The 15,128-nt window shown below is 35.7% G+C and overlaps 1 protein-coding gene across 1 annotated transcript; it reads left to right on the plus strand.

Moving 5' to 3' along the window:
* The first annotated feature begins 419 nt into the window (after nt 1-419).
* LOC105282160 (homeobox protein Hox-B1a) lies at nt 420-14,924 on the plus strand. Its single transcript, XM_011343927.2, has 2 exons — nt 420-1,999; nt 12,499-14,924. Exons 1-2 carry the CDS (start codon nt 1,060-1,062, stop codon nt 12,978-12,980), a joined length of 1,422 nt encoding a protein of 473 aa, XP_011342229.1. The 5' UTR covers nt 420-1,059; the 3' UTR covers nt 12,981-14,924.
* The last annotated feature ends 204 nt before the right edge of the window (nt 14,925-15,128 follow it).

Here is a 15,128-nt window from a genome sequence, read left to right on the forward strand (position 1 = left end):
CATAAAAGGACCCGTCAAGAGTGTGGAAAGAAAAAAGGCAGAAGGCACAAAACAACCTATCCAGGATAGAAGGGCGGAGGTTGCCTCCGGATAGCATAGAAGGTGGGTACCGAGATATAATACCCGACTCCTACCCGCGACGATAAGTGTCAACTGCAGCGTGCCAGATAAAAAGAAGGAACGAAAAATAAAATTCACACTGGTGATCCATCATGAGGTAGTGGACTAGGGGCGCGCAGGCTCATCCATGATTGGCTAGCACCGCCCAATCGCCATCACGTGACCACATCTATGCTCCGCCCATCGATAATGGAGACTCCCCCTGGACTAACCTCACGCAGCGCAATGCCTGCGCTGTATGTCTGGGTGGTACGTCCGAGGAAGAAAGAGAAGGAAAACGAACACGCCAGACTACTGCGGGTCAGTCTCACCTGTGTGTAGCTTTCCACCACGCTAGTCTACCTAACCAGTCCACTCCAGCGGCCCATGTTGGACGGATCGACTGCACGAATATCCGCATGGATTGCTTTCGCGGACAACGGTTAAAGTTTTATAGTGCTGAATGACATTTCTAACTGTTCATTGAGAGTACGCGAATAATAAATTTTAATAAATTTAAATTTAGTTCTTCTTGGATCCACTGAAAACATTTATGCAAAGACATAAAATTAAGTTACCGTCCGCGCTGTTTAGTGCATATTTGTGTAAATCACTTTTACTCGACGATTTAATAGTATTCAGTTTTATCTGTGATTTTACCTAAATATTCATTACATTGTTCGGAATCTTTGTTCGAAATTTCGCTTAAATACTGATTAATTTCATGTTTACGAAAAATTTATTTAATAAGACAAATGTGTAATATTTTGTGATATTTTTATAAAACAAAAGGATTCAAAGTCTATACATACAATGGTGAAATACTTAATTAAAGAAACAGTGTACGATTCGCGTATCATGATGTAGATCATCTCTCTTGCTTCCTCTTTTCGTCGGACAATACGCATCGAAGTTTCTGAAACAGTGGGTGGTCAATTGATTCGTCTCGTCGTTACGAGAATGATGATGATGGACATGGGCATGTACGGAACCTACGGCAAACCTGACTCATACCCTAACTACGTATTCTCGGGTCAAGGAAATCATCACCATCATCACCATCATCACCACCAATCTTCGTCCGTCGGCAGTCACGTGTCAGTACCACCTTCCCCGGAGGTAGCTCCAACACATTACTATCCCCAGACTGCAGTGGCGCCATATTCTTCATCGTCTTCTGAGAGTTTCCTAACCGCCGATTCAGGCGCGTCGTCCAGTACGCCGCCTCAAGGCTTCTACTCTCCGACGGGTGCCGTTCTCCACGAGAATGGCTCCACTACGGCGATAATTTCCTCGGAAAACGGTTTGAGCTATACCAATCTGGATTACGCGTCGTCCTCGTCATATCCGAATCAACAGCAACATGTGGTAGCGCCGGTGGATCCGCATCAGAACTATCACGTTCAACAAACCGCTTACCGAGAAGACCATCATCATCACCATCACCATCATCCAACCACCGGCAACAGCCTCCATCAAACCACAGTATCCCAAACTAGTCATCCAAGAACAGAACATGATCAGCAACTTCATCATCAGTCCTCTAGTCATCATCATCATCACCATCATCACCACGATCCTGAGTATCAGATAGGAGTTGGCGGTAGCTCAAATTATCTTCACCAACTATCATCTTCGGACGAATCCTTACACTACCAGACGCAGATTCAACAGAGCGAATTCTCCACGCACCCGCCAGGACATTACAAGGAAGAGAACACGGATGCTCCCTATCACGTTTTGCAGCAGTCCGGTCATCTCCAGCACCCCCATCAGCACGGGCATCATCATCATCAACAGCATTCACACGCGCATCATCCCCAACAGCAGCAGCAACAACAGACTCAAGTGCCCACCTACAAGTGGATGCAGGTGAAGAGAAACGTACCAAAACCAGTTAGTAAGTACCTATACCCATATTTAGTTTGAATTTCCGATTGAGTCGGCGCCTATGCGTAGCAGGCAAACTAGCGTGAAATTAGGTATTCTATGGACGCGATCCGGTAGCCACTCGTTAAACCTTGTTCGTCGCTTGATTAGCTTGGTATACAAAGATGCAGAATCACGGCTGTCTATATTCCATGGCCCTATTATTTGAAAAGCTATCATTGTCTGATAGCATGTCCACGTTTTTAGAGTTATCATCGTGGGAATTAAATTAAAGTCAGTATATGCGTACAACAACTATCTGTGTTACAAATCACGAATATCAGAATCAGAATTCATTTAAAGTGAGATACTATTCCAAGCAAAATTAATTAAAACGAAATATAACGTGTATAACGACTATTTCTATCATGATTCACGATCAAAATCAGAAATTGCAGATATGAATTAGATTTACATATCATATTTATATTTAATTTATTTAATTATATTTAATTTATTTATATATAACATCGTTTACAATTGAGTAATTGAATATGACTCCTATAAAATATCTTTATATTTTATACTACTACTTTAATAATTGAAATGATACTTTAATAATTCTTCTGAGACTCATAAAGAATTCTGATTCTCGAATTAATAATAAATTAAGCTCACAAGTTCCTGGAATCACAATTTAATCCAATCACGTCTCGTTGAGACACTTTACATAAGTTTAGCGTATGAGAATAGTGCTAGAGTAACACTCAATCAAAGATCAACAGTTTTTACGGAGATGATCCTCAATTAAGATTGACAAACAAGGCGGACAGTTTGTCGGAGACAAAATGTGACGTGCTGTTACTCGGTAATCGTCAAGTCAGTGGCTTTCAAACAATCTGTATGCATGAGAATTAATAAAGTGTGACACGTAATCCCAGTTTCTCATAATCATTAATCATTGAACACGCACACTGTTCAATAATACGAACCTTGTATGATCCCGATGCAATTATTTTGCAATTTGCTACCATACATCTTATTGATTTTTCTTTATCTTATCAAATGTCTTTTTAAGTAACAATATAAGTACATGAATACCATAACTAAAAAATGAATTTAATCTATTTCATTCAGTGAACTAAATTTATTAGTTAATGCTCCGTCGATTATTTTTAAAACTTTTGTTCAAATTTACTATTAATAAATATTTAATAAAGATTATATTTTTGTCATTATCATCATATTGTGTAATAAGTCACACATTGTATGTTACACAATTGTGTAATAAGTAGCTTTGCAATCATTTTGAGATTATTTATGAAATCAGACATATATAAATACTACGATACACACTAGAATGTTCTCCAGATATTAATAACGAAAGCTTATCAGCACGTATGTTATCATACCCTACAATTTAGCTTCCGGTTTTATGCCTATGTGGCTATTATAAACTCAATAGATAAGATTGTGTACATGGAACGAATAATAAAAGATAGCTGACGTTTTCCCATCACTATTTTAAATCAATTCTACACAAAGAAATTGTAGTTACATTTTGGCAAAGTCTTGTCAGCTAGTATCAAAATCCAAAAGTCAAGAAAAGATTTACGTGTAAATCGCTTCAGATAGATAAAGATTGCTTTTACAACCGGTATATAATAAACGAATTATTTACAAGTGTATTTACAAATACTGGGAATGTGTAATCGCGACCACAATCTTTACGTGTACAAACATGACGTATCGGATTTAGATTGTACAATAGTAGCGGAAACATTAACAGATTACGATAAGACTTGCGATTAAGTAAAACCACCTTGCACCCGAATTTATCAGATTAATTCCTGACACTGATAAGATAACTTCTTTATTGAGCAAGTACATTTGCGCGAATAAAATTTTAATGTATCATTCATTCATTATGAAAAAAACATAATGTGCTTATTCTTTTATCTATTACGATATTAATTTAAATGTATAAATGTAATATGTTATAAAAACTATTTACGTGCTTTACGTGTATTAATGACTGTGTTAAAGACCATGAAAAAGAATGCGGCTCACTGAAAATAATGTCTAAAAGGCCGGAACGGTTCCCCTAACTTCACACTAATTTGCTTAACGGCCACGGTGCTCCCCGCAATCTTCTAACTCGGAGAGTGAGTGCGAGCTTAGTCGTTGGATAAAGCTTGTCGGGATTACCAGCGTTTCACTTAATAGCTCATTATAATCGAATTAATAACGCCGGTGTAGGTACTAGAGGGACTGACGTTTATTGCAGCGAAGCATGCAAACCGAAATGAAACTTTGTCACCCTCGTTTAACCCCTCTCATTTTTACTCCTATTACATACCGATGTTTTTAATACATCACGTAAATTTTCATCGATAAGTTTCCTATAATTATAAATATTTGTAGTATTTCGATATCACATGATAAATATAAATTACTTTCTAATTATATTTGTCAATATAATATACAATATTACTGTAGAACTTAATTTTCTTAATGTTTAAGTGCTTTAATGTTTAAAATAATGTACTATTGAGCGCATTTTAGACCGAGCTAAGTATTTACAACATATAACGAATATACGTTATAATATAAAAAATTCCAAAGATATAACAAGATGGGCGGAGCAGAGTAGTGGGGCGATTTCGGTAGATTTTGGTTGGTTAACTTTTTTGGTTGGCTGAGGACTTACAATAGCGTTCCTTTTCCCCTCCATGCCTCCATACCATACTTCAGAGGGTCCAGAAAAGAGGGTCTCTGTGGGGACGCGCTCGGTACGGACCACCCTTAGTCAAGATTGGAGCGAGACAGAAAACGGAAAGACCGTCGTGATGCTGTCAACCCGCCCAATCTATCATACTAAACTCGATTTCTTCTCTCTATACTCAATAGCGAGATTGGCAATACCGCATGGAGAAAAACGAGACAAACGAACCGTCCCCTTCTAACATAGTAGTAATAATTCCATATCTTCGTCATGGTAAAATGCGGAATTTCCTATATCTCGAAAAGTCGGGGTTCATCAGCATACGTATTGAGAAATACTTTAATAATTTGTAAAACTGATATAACGTTATTCTTTTTCTCTCTATTTAATGTATAAATGCTTTAATATATCTTTATCTCTTGAAGCAAAGTAAAGTAGATCAGAAAATAAAAGTTGGCATCATCGTATTCGTGAAAATAAATGACAGTTTTTATATCGTCATATAATTTTATTTTTAGGCAAGCAGAAAATATATTATTATCGATTTTAACTCTATTTAACGATTTTCATTTATTTTACGAAATTCATAACAATGAAATTATATGTATATATACATATATATATGTATACATTCTGAAAAGTGAAAAAATAGATTATTGTTAAATAATTTAATATAAAATATTTATTAATAATGATGAAAATAAGCAATATCACAACACATAAATTATCTTTTAGATATCTCCACAAGCAACTGCATAAAATGACTAGATAAGAAAATTGCAGATAAACGTACCCTCGCGTTTTCTGTTTACATATAGAAATATGAAATAAATATATTTCATGGATTATTTCCCACGTTCGGCGTCGCCCTGTTTCCTCGAAGACTATCACCTTTTAGGCTGACTTAAAATATGCATGTTGTTATCGACGCCCTGACCGAATATATGCAGGGGCGAAGCCTAAAAAAACCCACCGCCGGCCAATAGACCACCTTGCGGTTTGTTCACTAACGAGTAGTTGAATACATCGTTCATCGTTATGTAATAAAATAAAATAAATTAATAAAATAATAGAAAATGAATTGCAATGTGTATGATATATTACATATTTTAGATGGGACAGTATAATAGTAGGGAATAATTATAATAATATTCTACAATAGTTATGTTTCTTAATAATTATTATCTATTTATATTGGATCGTTATCAATGTTAATATTAGTCTTGAGAAAAAAATATATTAAAACATATATGCAAAAATATAATATCATAATATTAATTTATATATATACTATCTGTATTTTTCTGTTACAATTAACAATGTATTAATAAATTCTTGTAACTCGCGAGAAATTTCCTTGAAAGCTGTTGAGTGCATAATATATTATTCAGGTATACAATATACAATATACAAAGGTACTGTATACCGCCTTATCGATTGATAAACAGAAATGCTTCGTGACTATGCTCGCACGAATGCAGTAATTCCTCGAGTTAGGGGATATACAGATTGTCGCAACAGGCACAGTGTGCATCTTGATAAACGCAAGATCTTTAGAAAATCTCCAATCAAATTAACTCGCGAGAGACCTAAATCCGCAAAACAGGGCATCACTGAATATACACGCCGGCCCTGAACTTGGGAAAGACAGAGACAACGCTATCGTGAAAGAAATAAAATACATGTAGAAGGAGAAAGTGAAGGAACGGCGATGGACAGAAACAAGGATATGTGCGTAGAGGCAAAAACAAAAGAAAAAAGAAAAAACACGGAGCTTTCCGGCCGAAGATAAAGAGACGCGTTGGATAAACGCTGGAAAGAAGCGAGAGAGAACCGCGAAGGAGGGCATGTCTGACGATTGAGGAAGAAAGAGGAAGAAAATCGAGCAAGAGAGTGAACGTTAGGAGAGACAGAGACGAGAGATGAGGGTGAGACTGAGGAATGGAGAGAGAGGGCAGAGATTGTGAGTAGAGTCGAACAACTGGCTGGGCATGTTGCGCGCCGCTCCGCTAGGGTCGCCGGCGGACGCGTGAGTGAGTGGCCCGATATCTCGCGAGGGGATCAGAGGATCGTTCGCGTGTTTCCACCCGGGCTGCCACCCGCCGAACCCGGCAACCCCGGATCCCGCAACAACCCTGGCAGCAACTGACCCTCCTTAGCCACCCCTCGTGCCCGCGCGGCACTAGCTGGCTGCCACCGCTACTCCCGTCCGAGCGCGGCGTCCGACAGATCCGCTCGGCCGGACCCCGACAACCGCCGCCGACGCTGTCCACGTGTCTCGCCTCATGGTGATTTTCATTTCCGCGCTGCGCTGCCGACGGCCTTAATCTTCCTTCGCGTGGCTCAATTGTTGAGACACTGTAGATGGTATTTACATGTTACCTTTGATCACGAGCTACATCGTTGATATAAACTAATAAGTGGTCTTCTTTATGCATATGTAGATAAACAATTTTTAATCATTTTTAACTAAATATTGCGATTTTTATATTGCATTACGATACATACGTTATCTTGTGACTCTGATGGAAAATTGATAATAGTTCTTGGTTTTGAAAGCACTTAAACAGACAAAAATCATTAACGTTTTTTTATTAATTAATTAAATATATTTAACCCTTTGCACTCGGAGAGATTTCTCAGATCACCTATCAGCAACTCGAACATATTTATTCACGAAATAAATATATGAATAAATATGTTTATGAAATGAATGAAATAGTGAATGTATCATTGCAAATAAAATAGCGTTGGAAATAATTGCTTTATTTAAATGATATTTGGAATAAAACTTTATTGATATATATTTTATAAAATAAAACTAAAATGTTGTAGCGCTATCTTATGCTACATTTATGATGTCCTCTCTAAGAGGAGTCAAGTGCAAAGTTAATACAGATAATTAAGATAGATAAGTTTTCATACCCTATGTATTAAACCAAAGTTTCAATTTCAGAAGGAAAAAATTTACAAGGGTATGCTTCAGAGAAGATAATAACACCTGTGCCTAAAGTTTGGGGGTGGGTTGCTGCGAAAAAAAGACGCGCGGAACCAACCCCCGCGAAGTGTCGTGCTGAGCCTAATTTCAGCGGGAAATGCTTTGGGCATACTCCTGAGCACTCACACATACACGAACTTGCTACGGGGGAGAACCCGAAGTGTGAATGTCGAACGTGCTGCACGCAGCCCTTCCATGTACGGCACGTACGCTATGGTACACAACATTGCCTTTTCGTACTCGACTGTGACTCAGGATATTACCTATCATAATGCTAAAATCAACGCGACCGACGGGGCATGACGATGACTGACAAGGGGTTGCAATAGTAGGAACTGTGTCGACAAAATCGTTTTGTCACTTCTCGCGATAAACTGGCTAGATGGATATCCCCAAGAAAATTTTTGGATAGCTCAGATGACTTGGAAAATTTTATTTGCGTTTCTCTTGGATCCCCAACATAAAATTGAAGGAAAAACCTCTGTTTCCGTAATAAGCGCATAAAAATATTATCGCTGCGCTTTATACGCTCTAATAGTTTAGTGGTGGTTAATTAAATTTTAATATACACAACTTCTCCTAGCAATATATAAATATCTAAATATAACATTTAGATCTAAATATAACATTCAGATGTACATTAACCATTTGCATCATATCTAGTGTATGATGAGACTCCTGTTGCAACTATTGTACATAGTGAGAATGAGCATGCATAATAGAGCAACAACATTAATGTTATTTAAGTTGAAGAGTATTTAAGTAGAAGTTTATGAGTAAATAAAAATGCTGATACTCTTTTGATAATCACAAGCGATGATCGCATATATATCCAGAAATATATTTTATAGTACCAATTACACAATGTGCTTACAACTCTATTAATTTATACGTACGCATACTGATATACTTATCACTTGCAATGATAAATTCTGTGGAACATGATACAATTATCATGATACAATGATGATACAATGAAGAGAAATACAGATATAGCGAAAAATTCAGTTGCAATTATTATTCATCTGCAAACGCGTAAAATTACGAAATTACAGTTTGCTGATATATTAAGTCGAAGACGTATACATAATAGTTTGAGCACGCATACGCACAAGCTCGTATCTGGCATGCTTGACTCACGTAAGGGTACGCGATACTGAAACGTGTGATCTCTAATCGTGGCATGTGCATGCCAGTCGGTCTTCGTTTAAAGGTACCGCCCGATTAAATCTTGCCTTGCTTAATATTATTATTTATGGAGTCTGCAGAAGAAAGAAAGAAAAAAGATGTGCTGAAAAAATAACGAAATATCGAAACAAAAAGGAAGTTCGAAAAGAGAAAAGAGAAGAAAACAGGTATTAATAATGCATTTTTTTCCTTCTTTGAGGTTTGTTATTATGGCATAGGCTGTATCTTAGAAATTATCTCAATATACATAAGCTTATTTTGGAATTTACGTTTTATGCGAGAGACTCTACTTGCGGGAAATCAATCTCTTGATCATACAAGATCATCTGCTCTTACGCGTGCTGTTATCCGTTGATGGTTTCTCCCTTCAAGGAACATTACGCAATTCAAATATTATTCAAAGGCTAAAAGCTGTGGGGACGCCCCACGTATGACGTAAGGAAAGGTTATGGTGAACACACACAGGAAAATGCAAGATGCTTGTGTATTATGTTACAGGAATGATAGATACGGGCGCGCACGCTAATGCCTTTTCTAACTCATAAAATTTTCGAAATTCCATGCTTTCAAGACACGAATGTGGCTGTTACTGTTCTACAAACTCGTTGTCGGCGGCGCAACGCAACATCGTAAAAATTTTTTATTTACGTAAAACATGCATATCGAGATGCGATCCAGCTGTATTTGATCTGTACCTCGTGCCTAGATTATTATCCGCATCAACGCCAGCTAACCGAACGACCGGCTCCTAAATAAATATATGTCTTGATAATTCTGTGACTCAAAGTTTAAAAGAAAATGATATGTTCATATACAAAAAAACATTTACGTAATTACGTAATTCTTCTTTTGCTATTTTCTACATAATATGCTTTCCAGATTATGCAGTACTAAATAATTAAATAATTAAATAAAATAAGTAATTTAATGTTAGATAATGTCTGTAAGGATATCGCAATATATATACATTAGATCGTTTAATTGACTATGAAGTATCTGAAGATACACTTAAGACGGTCTTAAATAAGATTCGAATGAATACCGGCCTATGTTCAGTTTATTAAGTTGCCTATTTATCGAGAGATATATGCTTCTTCTTTACCGATTTTGAGATCTAGATCGGTTTTTGTTCTATGTGATTGGTTCGTATAAGTTTTGTTAAGTAAGGTGTGTGCAACTTTGTTAGAAGAGAAAGTATTTTCTTTTTAATACATGCGCACATTAAGACTAATACTACATAATAGTAATACGGGTGGTGACTCTTTTTTCCTATTTTTACTTGCTTATTAATCTAACAATGTCAAATAATTTTGACACTGTTTATATTCCCTTTTTTTATTGACACATACCCGATTTCATCGTGCCTGCACCGTGATTTCATGATTGAATTCTTCATGTAATCATAGAAGATAGTAATGACAATATGGTCACACAATGACATGCAGCCACATGTCTTAGAAGATAGTTAAAGTTGTCAGTATACTTCTCTTACTTCAATTATTAGAAATAATTAGAAATCTTTTCATGGCACTACTCCTTCATGCTGTTAATCTTTCACTCTTTCCCAGTTTTTCGTCGCATTTATCCGTGTCACAGTACAGGAAATAAACATTCCTCAATAATAGGATCGGTATTATTACTTTTCATATAACAGCTATTAATTTCTACATACAATATTGAACTTATACTAATAAAAATCACTCGCGTGAGATACTCGATTTGTGTTTACGATGTAATTCCTGCGTCACGAATGCATAACGGCAGGAGCACAGACTTTTGCATAAGCGCATAAAAAGATGCATAAGGAATTTGATTGGTCTATAAGCATGTGCATAAGGAAATGGACCAATCAAATTCCTTATGCATCTGTTTATGCGCTTATGCAAAAGTCTGTGCTCCTGCCTTAAGTGATGAACATAACTTGCTGTGTTACGTGTAATGTGCTTATGCTATCTTGTTGATTCATTTTCCACGCGTATTATATTCTTTTTAATTAATATTGTTAATAAAAATGTAAATTTCTCTTATTTATGGATCTTTTTGTGAATGTATTGACCATACTCTTTTGATGTTAGTAAGAGGATGTGATAGTCATAGTTATATATAGAGATATAGTGGTATAGTGATACATAGAAAGAAGTGTATATTATTATATAGTATATCGATTATTAGATGGTATGTATTGTATTGTATTGATATAGTATATCGATTAAATATAAAATATAGGATAGTGAATCGATGGACATCGATAGTAAACGATAAGAACGATTGTAAACCAAGTCCTTTGTTGGCTAAATAAACTATTTGATTGATTTTAACTTACTTGACATTAACTATACTATTATAATTTATCAAAATGTAGAAATCCGAATCTATTCTGAATTACATTACTACACACCTTCGTCGTTGCCAAAGAAGATAATAGTATAGAAAATCAACGGCATCGTAGCCGGTCCACCCGTTAAAGTGCTAAATTGATGAATGAGTCGCAGAAACGAGAAACATTTCATTGTATCTGGCACTGGCACACCTAATAGAACTTGTCCAAGTTTATTATTCGGCTGGGAAAAGCGTAAGCTTAATGGTCGCAAACTAAATTCAGGATCCCGAATATAAGTGACTGATCTTTTCGGTTATATTAGGAAATTCGCGAAAGTCGTTCCGTGAATATAAATATTTCGCGTCAGACGTATATATATATGACGCGTAGAGACTGATCTTCGCAGATATAATAAAATATCAGAACATTAAAATTTCTTAAATCAGATCTGGGAAAAAAATATACTATAGAAATGTCGAAAGATGAAGGTAAAGATATCGAAGGAAAATGTACATAATGGAGAAGAGAGGCGACTTTAAGGCGGTGGCTTGACAGTTTCGTCCATCCCTTCTGCTATTAAGTAAATTGACTGTTACATACTGTACTCTAAATAACAATCTAATTTTCATAATGCATTCCCTCATCCTTCCGTTGAAGCACTTTGAAGGACTTTCGTCCTCAATATTTTAATTGCATATTATTTTTCAAATCAGAAATTTATCTCTCTGTTACGAAACAACCATACGCAATTAAATATTAGAGATTATACTAGAATGGAAAACATTTTTAGTGTGTAAAAAGAGAGAGAGAGAGAGAGAGAGAGAGAGAGAAAGACCAGAAAATGAAAAATTTTACGTAACAATATAGTGATTCCGGATGTTTGCTCTACAGCTGATGCAATTTGATCCAGATTTAGGGCTCAACCCTACCGTTCGTTCAGCTTTGCACAGGTCATCTCCCTAAAACTGCCCCCCGGATAGTGACCAGCTGTTATGGCCAGCAAACGACTGTCACTTAAAGGATTTGACTTGATCTTAATTCGACACATATTACATTCGCGTCTATTGCGTGTTCTATCCTATCTATAATTCCTATTTCAACAAGAGATATTTCTATATTATTTACCTAAATTCTCAAGTCTGTTTTAAATACGTTTCCGCTAAATAAAAATTGCTGAAAGAATAACTAATAATAATTTGTCTGACTACTTCGATAACAGCTGTTCTTATGTATATATAATTATCTTACATGCAAAAAAGAAGTTCCATATTAATTAATTGGAAAACTCAATTGTTTCAGCAACAAAAACAAACCCTAATGTCGAGTTTGGTAGCGGTGTAACTGTGGGGACAAGCTCATCGGTGTACGGAAGCTCTGCCAGCGGAACGGTGAGTTGTATCGCCGGTTCGTTGGCCGGTATCGCGGGTAGCTTCAACAATACCGGACGCACGAACTTCACGAACAAGCAACTCACTGAGCTGGAGAAGGAGTTTCACTTCAACAAGTACCTGACGCGAGCGAGGCGCATCGAGATCGCCTCCGCCCTGCAGCTCAACGAAACGCAGGTGAAGATCTGGTTCCAGAACAGGCGAATGAAACAGAAAAAGCGAATGAAGGAAGGTCTGATACCGGCAGACAGCACGAACGTCACACCTCTGAGCGGCGCGAGAAGCAGCAGCAACTCCCCGACGGGCTCGTCCAGCCATGAGATCGGCAACCTCGGTTTGTCCAGCTTTACCAGTGACAACAGCAGGGAATCACCTCCATCCTCTAAGGATTGACGTGATTTTTGCTATGATAATGAACGATACTACGGCCTGCGATTCAACGACGACTGGTAAAGTCCGGGACATCACATCGAGGCTGAAGAAGTTTGACAAGGATCATGACAAGTCACTGCAGAATCACAAGCCACTTTCTGATTCGTCATTTCGAGCCACATCGTGAACATAATCGTGAACATAACATGTAATACCGCGGAGTTAAGACGAATGATATCATTATGTGTCTTGAAAGTAGAGATATGTGATATATGTATATACGGGATCTAGCTTCCCGTTTTAAACTTATAGACGACGATGTCAATCGCTCGAGTTCCATCGTACAACACAGATGATCCATACGAATTCAAACTTCGGATAATTTCAGAAGATTTAATACGGTTTCATATTATAGTATCTCATTGTACGGGATATTGGACGGTCCTGAATTCCCATTTTTATTAAGTAAATTAGGTATAATAAATTGTATATTGATTTTGCGTCTTATTTATTACGTTTATGTCAGCTTTTAAGTTCGCCACTTTACTTTATGGAATTGTATAAGTTTGAATTCTCTAATCCAAATTTCCAAGGTTACCATGTACCTCATTTCATACATAGTGATATTTATAGTTGTAAATTTAATTGCTAGTGATTGGATTTTTAATTAATTTCTCTATTCTATCGATTCTAACGTTTTCATTATTAATTACAGTGCCATTATATTCTAAATCTCCGAACTGGTCTTAAATATTAATGATATATTTTATCAGAAATGTACTTAACATGTAATTGTTTTATAGGCCTCGACCAAATTTTTATTTAAATGTATATTTGTAAATGAATTTCTAATTTAAGAATATGCAAATCGAAAGAAAATGAACGTAACATTAAATTACATGTTACAGACTCCGCATCAAAGACGCGATGATAGCAATTGTTTGAACTTTATCGCCAATAATTTCTTAACTCTTCCAATAACTTGTAACAAGTAAATCATACATCAATTTTCAATAGTGGAATAATGAAGAAATCATCTTTTATATTTTGCTTCCTTTGCATATCAATATGTAATATTTAGAAAATACACTATTAATAAAAACAATTTATGGCACACTATTTATAACCCGTTATATAATAAAATTGAAGACACAAATATAAAATACTAATGAATATTATATGTTTCTTGCTCTACTGAAAGAATTAATTTTAATTATATCATAACATGTTCATAGTCATAATAGCAATGCAAATAAATTTCCAAGTTTTGTCGTGCATCTTATGAGATGTTATAATCCTTGAATGTTAAAATATCACTGTGGATAACCAAAAAAGTATATAGTTAATTTAATTCTTAAAACAAAAAAACGAAAGATTATGATTAAATAATCTACCATTAATTATTATACTGATTATTCACACTATTAGAGACATTGATGAATCCTAAAACTCCAACTCTGATTGAGCCTGTTCGCAACATTTATCTTAATGCGTCATAACAATAGCAAAATATCCTTGATAATCGTAAAAGTATTACGAGTAATCGTCTAAAGGTGATAATCTGATAATTGTAGATTCAATCCTCGCCCAAGAATGTGCATGTATTTATATGTAAATAATATTCTACACGAATCATGGGCCCATTAATCAATACGCGACAACGCTTATATATACCGAGAAGTTCCAAACCGAGATATTAATAAATATGTACTTCAATCTTTATCGACAAATTTATCGAAGCAATGGATGGCATAATTGTAACAAAGTTTTTAAGTGGACTGTAAGTTCGCGATATATTCAAATTAATTCGCACATTTAAACGTAATCAAACATATTTATGACATGATTTAAATGGTGGTTCCCCATTTCAATACCTAAAATCTAAAATCATTCCTATTATGATAAAATGTTATCTATATTACCATGTAGAGACTTCTGTAGAAAAAATAAAATATTATTGTATTACTTGATGACATTTATTTATGCACCTCGATTAAAGAAAGTATGAAAATCAATTTTTTTAAAGTTGTTTTTATCTTGAAAAATATATACGTCTTATGTTATAATGTGATAAAATAATATAGTTAAATCTGTATTGGAGAAATAAATTAAATTTATGTGAAGATCTACAAATTGTAACACAATCACACATTAAATTTTACCAGCGGT

Source organism: Ooceraea biroi, chromosome 10, assembly GCF_003672135.1.
Source record: "Ooceraea biroi isolate clonal line C1 chromosome 10, Obir_v5.4, whole genome shotgun sequence".
In the NCBI taxonomy this organism is placed as follows: Eukaryota; Metazoa; Arthropoda; class Insecta; order Hymenoptera; family Formicidae; genus Ooceraea; species Ooceraea biroi.